Raw genomic sequence first — 10,727 nt, 5'->3', positions numbered from 1 at the left:
GGAAATACTTGGAAATTAAAAAAATAAAAAAAAAAACTTGTAGCTATGAAAGGGAAATTAAACGTAAACTTCGTTTAACTGTCAATACACTAACCACCATAATTATATGGCATATACTGCATTTCCAAGATGATAAAAATAAAAAATAAAAAATAAAAAAATCAACCGGCAAATTATGCCAAACCTCAAGTTCTTGGCGAGGAGCCAAGCTTACAATGAATCCATCAGCTTCTGCCATACTTTGACAAGCCGGCCAATTTGAAATGCCTTCAAATTTATTGTCCACTCCGAATTTTATTCACCCAAGCAGAGAGGGTAAAAAAAAAAAAAGAATTAGTCTAAAAATAAGGCAAAGGAATAGACTACAGGGAAGGATCTTAAACTCCTGGTTTATAAACTAAGTTAAATAGTCAAAATCTTCTTTGAGGGAGGGGGCGTTTCTTTAGTAGGTTCCTCCTACCTATTGTCTTCATCAGAAATACTTCGCTGAATTTGTTCTCGCCTTTCTCTCCATTTCACTCCCCACACCTTGGCCTCTGCCACAGCAAGGTCCCGATCTAAATCCTTGTCTAATATCATTTTTGAGTGACTTGGGGAGAAGTCAATCTCTGGCCATTTGGCACAGTCATTCTTTACCTTCTTTGATTCATTTTTACGAGAGAACAAGTAATCCATGGCTTGCACCAATTCACTCGAGGAAGGGCGTGAATTGGCATTTTCACCAAGACACATTGATGCCACTTCTATAACCTTCTTTAAGACAGACATTGAGTACTTGCCTTTCAGCATTGGATCAGCTAATCTTGAAAAGTTGTGGTCTTTCATCAAGGGAAGCGCCTATATTCAAAATGAAATTTTGAATTAGAAAATCGCTATAATGAAAGATGATTAGAAAAATGTACCAATAATCCATTATGAGGAGGCCAAAAAACATTCTCATACCATATCTAAAGACAATAAAGAAAAATAAGCAGGATGATGCAGACATCTAATGTTAATCAAGCATAGTGACTTTATTCAATTAGTGTCTAATCCTCGCAAAGTTAACAAGCATACATACTGGTTTTGGCAAACTGACAAATATGTAGAATTATAGGATGTGAATTACCCAGTTAACAAGATATTCTTGATGACCGTTAACCTCGTCCAGTGCTCTATGTCCAGTGATGAGCTCTAACAAAACAATTCCATAACTGTAGATATCAGTCTTTATGGTCAACCTTCCAGATGATGCATATTCAGGAGCACAGTAACCATAGGTACCCATGACCCTGGTGGAGACATAGGACTTATCACCAACCGGGCCAAATTTAGCAAGTCCAAAATCCGAGAGTTTTGGGTTAAAACCATCCTCCAATAATATGTTAGACGCTTTCAAGTCCCTGTATATGACGGGGGGATTTGCAGAATGCAGAGAATCCAATCCTCTGGCTGCACCCGCTGCTATCTTCATTCTTGTATTCCAGTCAAGAGGCTCCATATGCGGTGTCACATCTGCACATATAACATGTCATGACTTCATGCTAAATTATTAAAGACTTGGAAACGGCAGCAGATGTTCCGTGGCATCTCTATTTATGCAAGGTATTACATGCTATCTTTACTGCACTATTTATGGGAAATATGAGTTGCACAACATGAAGTGTACAGAAAATATCTTTTCATGCTGTTTCACTGGCTTTCGTTTGCTTGTCTTTCTTATTTCTAGAAGGAAGAAGAGAAAACCAAAGCATACCAGATATAATGGACAGTAAAATGAAGCAGAATCATCATCCCTTAGATTCACTGTACAAAGCTAGTGACAAACATGAAATGTTGTGACATGAATTCCAACTTGTTTACTCTTGTAACTTTCAAAATTATAAATTTCACTTGGTTAGATAAGAGATACCTTCATGTATTTAACCTTGTTGTAAGATAGACACTAACCAACAACAATTTCATTTTTTCAGATCAGGTAATTTAATCACTCAAATGGATTCTACTGTGAATTGTGTGTTTTAAATGAGAAATTTGTAGGTCCTTCCATGAAAGAAGTTCCATCATAAGCTGTCGTGAATTTTTTTCATTGCAAAGTCTAGGTACTCTAGGGTGCTTCAAATGACGTTATAGTAAAACCATATATTATGTTATAAGGAAGGAAGCAGGGAGATTGAAGATATACCAAAAAGGCGATCTTCCAAGGATCCCAAAGGCATGTATTCATAGACAAGAAGACGATGGTCTCCTTCGGCACAAAAACCAATCAAGTTGACAAGGTTAGGGTGATGCAGTAGGGAGAGCATGAGAACCTCCACCAGAAACTCCTTGTCGCCTTGGATACCTGATGGATCTAGCTGTTTAACAGCTACAACCTGCTACAACCGTATTAGGTGTGATCCAGGAAAAAAGAGACTAGTCAAAACAAATTCAAAAGAATTAACACGAGAAAAAATATTGGGAGAAAATGAGAAAAGAAACTAAAATAGCCTCTGTTTGTACCATAATGGGGGAAGAAAATCGAAAGTATTTTGAGCAAATCGAATTTACCTGACCAGTGCTTTCTAATTTTCCTTTAAATACAGCACCAAATCCACCTCTTCCAATTAAAGATTCAGACCTAAAATTGTTTGTTGCAAATGAAAGTTCTTCATAGGTGAATGTCGCAGAGAAATGAGCACTGGGGCCATCTTTTACAACAGCTGATTTAAATCTTGAATCAACACTCTTTTTTGATACTGTTCCCAATCTTTGTTCTGTGTCGATTTTAGTGAAAAAAGATCAAACTTTTGAAGTGAACATGTTTGAAAGAAAGTTCAGTGCGAAATTCCAGAGGAGCAAATTATGTGTTTAACCATCTCAACCTACAGCAGATTACCTATAAGCGGTGGCTCTTTGAAAGCACCCTACAGAAGCAATGTGAATCAAGTACATTCCAATCCTAATTTTACTTTTATTCCACTCTTAAAAGATATTTCCAGTCTCCATAACAAAACGTGCATGTATCCTGTGTAAGATTTTTTCCAAAATAGATTTCCTAGAAAAAGGCATGCACTAAGATTTGAGGAAAAATCCCACAACTGAAATTACTGATTAAAGTTGTAAAGCACCTGCCAAACTAACAGCTTTAGAGAAGGAAGAGCTTCAGTGCTAAACCAAATCAATAAAGGGATTCTCATTTTAAGTTTATTGCATCTCTTGTAAATCACATCAAAAGATTTCATTAAAGATTTTCCGATGAATAAGAGAAAAGTTTGTATAAGGTGGAAACAAATGTAAAAGAAGAAAAGAGACATACATGGAAGCAAAAACAATTTCCTGGTATATGCAGACTCTTCTGGTCATTGGAAGAGAAATGTATTAAAAAAACACTAAGACTTGTTACAATGGTTGCTGAACTAGCGTTGTTCATGTATATCAAACAATCTACTTAACATATGACAAAGGCATGGTATTTCTCTATAATTTTTTTTGCCTCTACAGATAAGATAGTAAGGCAAGTTTTCAACATCATGAAAGAATCCGTGCTCCCTTTATCAGATTAACAATTTCAGTTGATGTGCTAAAGTAGAACCAACGGAAAATTTCACTTCTTATAGAAATTTCTGGTCAGCAGATAACATTGCCTTGAAAAATGACAAATATTTTTCAATTGTGAAATTGAAACTTGCAATTATGTGATCCATGTTATCATGCATTTGATTTAGAAATATTTATCATTCTCTTGCCTTCAGATATAGCATTTACATAAATTCCAGACAATCTGGAAAGCACATAAAAAGGACACCGCAATTTTGTGCATGATCACACTGCAACGACAGTGAATCAATTAGTACTCTAGATGAATCAAAATTCAAATTATCACAACAATTATAGTTATATTTAGCAGCTAGACAATAAAGAGCACTAAGGAGCAAAACACGGTTGAAAGAGGAAGTTGCTACTACATTCAATAACATAAATCACATGCTGAAATGATGGCTAGATTTCTAGCAAAAATGATGGGTTTTACAGTCTAAAGAATTGGTAGACTAAGGCAAACTAAGATAACGTAAAAGAGATAACTCTTAAAACTATCAAATTCTCAGAGATCCACTCATCCCAAATCCGCATTGTGTTTGTGAAACAATTTCCATGCATAATCAATATGGGGTTTCGAAATTTGGTTATTCCCATAACCATGATGCATGCCTATCAAATCAAGAACCGTAAAACTATGTAATCAAAAAAATTCTAGACACGAAAAAAAAACAAAATGTAAGAAAAAGAAACATCATTTAGAGATTACATCGTAGAATACATGGTTATCAGACAAAACTCACCATAAGATGGCTGTTTCTTGATATGATCGCTTTTCACCTTCTTGCTTTTAGAAAAACCGAAACAAGGGCAAAAACCCATTTCCAGAAAAACAAAACCACAATGTGATTTTCTAATAATTAGTGAACTTGACAACGGCTTATATTCTAAAAAGAAATGCAGAAATGAGAGTTTGTTCCGTTGGGAAATACAAGCCAAAAAGAAAAGAACGAAGAGGTCTTTTTTGGGGGTTCAAGTTCAGATTATTATTTCTACACGCTTTCCTAGAAAAAAACATAAATTAAAATGTAAATATTTTTTTAAAGGAAATAAAAAACAGCAACACCCTAAAGTACAACCGTACACGGTTGTTGTTTTCAATAGAATCTAGGTGTTGTCTTTAACTTCGCTGTGACGTCAGAGAATTGGAAGTGACCATTTCGTAACGTTAATAAATTATATGAAATAATTTTGGCAGTTTCGTGGATAATTTGTAAGTTAATGAGTATCATAACTTTCAATTCTGCCATTATTGAAAATTCCATACACTGGTTTTTTTTTTCTATGTAACTGTTAATTTGATGTCTTAAAAATAAACCTACATCACCATTGGGTTCCTGAACTTCAACATGCTTAATCACGCAGGCATATATGAATTTTTTCCTCTAAAAAATAGGTTTGTTTTTTAAAATACACAAAAGAAAAGTGATAGATATAGTGTTTTTTTTATGTGTAATAATTTAATTGGTTAGATTTTAAAATAATTATAAAATTTTCTAATTATTGATATGCTTTTTTTTATGATATACCAAAACCCAAAATGTTTATGTAACAAGTTATTTAGTTTGTGGTTAATGATAAATCAAGATGTCTAGGTAAACAATTTTCTTCTCCTTATCTTTGGAAGCACCAAATTAATGATAAAAACCTAAGTGCGTGCAAAAACAATTAAAATCAAGAGACTTAAAAACTCTCTGATTATAAAGTTAATAATAACTTTATGAGATCATAAAGATAATAAATAACTTAAAAAACCTTAAATTCCAAAAATAGATGGTGTTTGTTATTATATTTTAGGATGATTAATGCTCTAACATATATGCAAGCTATTAAGAATAAAAGTAGGTTCTAAACTGTTGCTTGGATGGTTTAGGGGATATTTATATCCCTTGAACCTTGTCATTTTCAAGCAAATAAATGACTGACAAATCCCTTGCTTTTAGTGGCATTAATGAGGGACACGTATGCCTTATATATCATTAATAATATGGTAAGTGTGGTAGGCCCCTTAAGAGACCTTTTATATATCTATAAGTGTAGGGAGATCGTTACCCCTGACATGAATAATTTATATAATTATTCTAGAGGTAGGATTCACTAGATACTTGAGACCTGAGATGTAACCAAATATAGAGAATAAAAAAAGTATGAAGGTTTATCCAATCTATAACACTTTTAGTTTAGATGATTGTTTAGGATCTAGTATATTACTTGGGTTCAATTGATTACTAAACCCAAGTATTTTAGGTTTAGCATCTCGATGAGCCCATGTTTCCTTGGATTCAATTGTCAGCTGAACCCAAGTATATTTGTTATAGCATCACATCAGGCCCAAGTTTCCTTAGGTTTAGCAGACGCTTTGTAAAACCCAAAAGTAAATAGTAATAGGTCGGCCTATGCTAAGAAAGAATTAAAGGAAACACACTAGTCTGCTCTAGGTGGAAATTATAGGATGAAAACCAGGCTATCCTAGGTAGGAATTGGGGAAGGAGCAAGCCAACCCTAGGTTATCTAAAGAGAGAATAGGAACAATGTTAACCAGCCCCCAAACACCCCCACCTCATTTATGAGTGATATAAATACAAGGGGGAGAAAAAGAGATGACTTTTCCTCTTCTTCAAAAGTTGGCGGAGCCATAGCTACAGTAACTCACCCCTTTCTAAGGGAAAACTGAACCAAACCAACTTGCATGTCTCTTCCTTGAGTGTTTGATGGAAGGGAGAGTTAGAGAAAAGAAGAATAGTTGAAAACATAGAAGAAAAAAGAGCCTAGAAGGTCGGCTGGAATAGCAGGAGAAGGAGAGAAGAAAACTGTGAGGAAGAGAAGAAGAAATAACCAAACCTTCCTAAAATTGTTTGAAAACCGTGAGGTAAAGGTGATATCATTTCCTTGGTTGGTTATTACTTGATGATTTGGATAAAGAGGGGGGGGGGAGAAATTCAAATAAAAGGTTTAAGGTTCTTACATCTTTAACTTGAAATTTAACAGCTAGATGAGAAGATTAGAGTAGATTAAAGAATCAAAGGACACAAGTGCAGATTTCACAAAAGAAATATGAAAAAATATGAATGATTTTTAATGTAAGAACCTAAAGGGAGGCCGACCAAATTAAAGGGCTGGACATAATGCAAATTAATGTAATAAAATGCTTTGAATAACCTTGTTAAAGTCTTAGAATATGCTTGAGCTAAAACAGAATTGTGCTTATATGTCACTGAAGAATTTGTGTGACTATAGATCAAAGGTATGAATATATGTTATAGCATGTTAATGGAAACATAAATGTGTTAGACTTGATAAAATGCATGTGAAAGATTGAATGAGAGGGAAAGCTATGTTTCAACCAAGAAATCAAGAAGAAACCTTACATGATGAACACCTTTAGAATGGCAAGAGATAGTGTCACACCCGGACATCGTGGCAACCAATTAAAAACAAATTTGAAAAAAAAAAAAGAACAGATATTTGACATCTTGTTCTTAGGGGGAAAGGTATAGTTTAAGGATTCATCACCTAATATTATGGTCACTAAGAACCCTAACCGGTCAATAAAAGTTCTATGATACAAAACTGGTTACGTGAAAAGGAAGATACACTATCACCCCTTAAGCGTCCTGCCTAAGACAGGCTGGATTGCTGGTTTTATTTTATATTGCTAAGAATTTGTTCTCCTCTCCTTTTTTTTGTTCTTCTTATCATGTTCCTGACTCCAGTGTTCATGAATAGTACCTATGAATATTTCCAACTCTGGTGTAGGTAAATATTGCATAAATCCAAAAAAATATAGTATTCCTAACTCTAGCGCCAATGAATAAATCTGAAAAATTTGTATTAAAAGAAACGGAAACTATTTTTCCTTTTTTATGTTTTTTTTTATTATTTATGTAGTTCGGTCTCAAATTTTTTATAAGAAAAAAAGGAGAGAGAGAAAAAACCATTGATGCATGTATGCAACAATTTGCAAACAAGGAAAGAAAAGGAACTTACCTAGTCGCTGCAAGCCGAGGACGATGGTGATCAAGGCATGAGGTTGTTGGCTAAAAAGAAACTCTCTCCTCTACTTCTTCTTTTTTTGTGCTACCCCCTATTCTCCTTTACATTTCTGTCTATGTTTGTCCCTTTTGTTTGTCTCATGTTTCCTTCTCCTTTGTTCGTTCTCATCCTCTTTCTTTGATTTTTTTACCTGTTGTCCTTCGCATCCCCTATCCTTATTGAGAAGAGAAGGTTACTACAGCTATGGTTGATGCATACTTACGGTGCATAGATGAACTATGATTGTTGGTGATGGCTGTGTGCTAGTGTAGGACGCAGAGAAGAGCTGACTATTTAGAATGTGAAGCAAAGCTATTTTTTTTATTATTATTTGGAACGTTGTTATGGCTGGTCTTAAGAGAAGTTGCTGGACTGTGGGGGAGAATCTAGTGGTGATGGGGAGAAGCTAAAAGAGGAGAGGAATGAGGCTTTGGCTTTCTAAATGTTATCAGGCGGGGCTGAGAGAGAGGCAAGTTAAAATTGAGGCTATGGGGTTCTCTTTTGCCGGGTTTATGAGATGAGGGAGATGAAAGATGGTCTTTTGAAAGGATGTGAATGTGGTAACATAAAGGAATTAAAGTTCTTGGTCAGGGGAAGATGGAGCTTATGACCATTAAAACATGGTGAAGATGGGGGGAGCCCATAGGGATAATAGGCTTTAGGTTTTCTTCTTCTCCCTTTTTTGTTTGGCATTCTCCCTCCTCTATATTAATGTCTTCCCCAAGGTTTCTTATAATGGCCTCCTTCTCTTGCTGCTGAAATCTCTCTTATTTTACGCTAATTAGGAGTCCTTGAGATACTCAATTTGTTCTTTTTTTATCTTATTTTTAAATTTGGATAAATCTCTTAGAATTTGTGTTGAAAATTGATTATGTTGTTGTAATAATTTTTGTTATAATATCAACTCTATTGCAATTTAGACTTTGATTCTGATTTAGTTTCGTGCAATATTCGACTATCCTAGCTATATATTTTCATTCATGACATATTAAAAGCTTGATCTGTACCTTTCTAAGGTCTTAAGGCCTACCATTTTATATCAGACGCTCAGCTATATTGGGATGCTCGACACTGTTAGTTTCTGAATTAGACCAAGACACTTATTTCGACCAACCCGATTGATTCAGATTTTATCCTTCAAAAAGATTTTATCTAACTTGGAGTCCTACATGAAAGTTGTAATCTTGGATATGTAGATGAATTTAGATTTTTCACTCGCCTTATTTCGATATCATAATGCTAAGATATTCCCATTTGAATATCTAGTGTGGAAGTAGAGAATCCCATTGCGAAGGATTCTAGCTCGAGTTTGTAGGTCTGATTCAAGGTCCAAAAAGAATTCTTGTTTTGGAACTTTAACTTGGCAAAAAAACTATCACAAGAAACTAGGTCCAAAATATAAACTACAAACTTTCTTATCTTTAGCAATTAATTTACAAAGTCTCTTCACATGCCAAACTCATAAAAATAACTCCAAAATCCAAATAAGATTAAAAACCAACATGCCAAAATTATGTTATAACATTTGCCTCCTATTTACAATGCTTATGGTGCAAAGGTATCAGAAAATTCAATTTCTTTTGACTTTACATAGTAAGTTTTGTAAAGAAAAATAAGTGTGAAAACCCTTCCTCTTTTATTTTGATTGATTTTTTTTTTGTTTTTTTTAAATGGTCTAATTGTTCTAGACAACTTGCCCGATAGTAAAATGCAAGAAATGTCGCAAGTGGTCTAATTATTCCAGGCTACCTGCCCAATGATGAAATGCGAGGAATGTCGCAAGTGATCTAATTGTTCTAGGTGGCCTACCCAATAGGAAGAAGAATGCGAAGAATTTTACGAGTGGTCTAATTGTTCCAGTCGACCTGCCTGATTATAAAATGTGAGGAATCTCGTAAGTGGTCTAATTATTCCAAGCAACCCGATGCAGCTAGATTATTTAAGAGTTTTACCCACATTTACTTAGTATTTTACCTATGTTTTATAAATAAAATGTCTTGATATTCTTTATTTTATGTTTTGAATGCACTTTTGGATGTAAGATTAAAAAAGAACTAAATTAGAGATAATTGATAGATTTGACCTCTGATCGATATTTTGTGTTGAGAGCTTGAGCTCTAGAAGTCAAAACAAAGTGATTCTAATTGCATTAGAAAGCTAACACCCATACCTTTCTATACATATATGGAAAGAAAAATATAAAAACAAAGAGCATGGAAATCAAAGTCTTCAAAGTCAAATCTTGCATTCTACTAATGTTGACCTTTGATCATTCCAACTTGAATATCTTGAGCTAAAAAAGTCCATTTGATGCAAACTCATTGTTTTTGGATTCTTGACTCAAAGAGATATCAGCCTATCAACTTTCTGCAGAAAAAGAGCTCATATAAGAGAGATATGATTTTTCTAAGATGACATATGAATTCTGCCAATAGACAGGTTTTGTGAAGAAACAAATCCAAATTACATCTCAAAGCATCCAAACCGATATTCAAGTCTTTATTTCAACAATTTAGCTCCTCTAAGTCAAAAGTCAAAGCTTGAAGATTTTATGTAAGGTTATTTCTCCATTTTTAAAAAAATAGTTATTAAACTACTTAAATGTAAATTGTCTACTTAAAAAATGACTATTTTTGTAGAACAGAGATTAGGGTTTCCTGGGATATAAAAAAGAAAGAAAAAAAATGCACCTTCCTCTAAAAAACCCAAAATCATGCATTCTTCTTTCTTTTTTTATTATTTGTTCAATAGACATCCAAGGCTAAACGTTTTTTCTTGGTTGCAAGGACACAAAAACCTTCGGATTTCAAGAACGATGAGAATTATTTTACCTTTTCTTTTCAGTTTATATGGTGAATGAATATGTTTGTTCTCTTATGCTTATTTCATATGATTATTTATTTTAATTGCTAGAGTGGAATCTAAGTTATTATTGTGATCAATTTATTGCTAAATTTGCTATCAAAACCAGAGTTGCGGTATATAAACTTGTGAAGCAACTGAGTTTATAATTGTGGCGGAACTACGTTATTAATCTTAGGGAGAACATTCGAACAAATCAAACATAAATTGCAGACAATTATGTTGTCTAGATTAATCAATTTATCTAGTTCTTAAGGTTGTCATTGAATTAAATT

At 33.9% G+C, this 10,727-nt stretch overlaps 1 protein-coding gene across 1 annotated transcript in view; it reads right to left on the bottom strand.

Moving 5' to 3' along the window:
* Positions 1-318: 318 nt before the first annotated feature.
* The window catches only part of LOC118052486 (probable serine/threonine-protein kinase PBL7), a 38,373-nt gene continuing 27,964 nt past the window's right edge, over positions 319-10,727 (bottom strand). Inside the window, exons 2-6 of the mRNA XM_035063465.2 lie at positions 2,858-2,885; positions 2,530-2,735; positions 2,165-2,354; positions 1,109-1,494; positions 319-837 (exon numbers count right to left, since the gene is read on the bottom strand). Of these exons, the coding sequence (XP_034919356.1) occupies positions 457-837; positions 1,109-1,494; positions 2,165-2,354; positions 2,530-2,735; positions 2,858-2,885 (1,191 nt within the window). The 3' untranslated portion in view covers positions 319-456. The remainder of the gene's footprint in view (positions 838-1,108; positions 1,495-2,164; positions 2,355-2,529; positions 2,736-2,857; positions 2,886-10,727) is intronic.

This window comes from Populus alba, chromosome 17, assembly GCF_005239225.2.
Source record: "Populus alba chromosome 17, ASM523922v2, whole genome shotgun sequence".
Lineage (NCBI taxonomy): Eukaryota > Viridiplantae > Streptophyta > Magnoliopsida > Malpighiales > Salicaceae > Populus > Populus alba.
The sequence above is the reverse complement of the archived record's forward strand: the minus strand, read 5'-3'. Positions and strand labels throughout refer to the sequence as shown.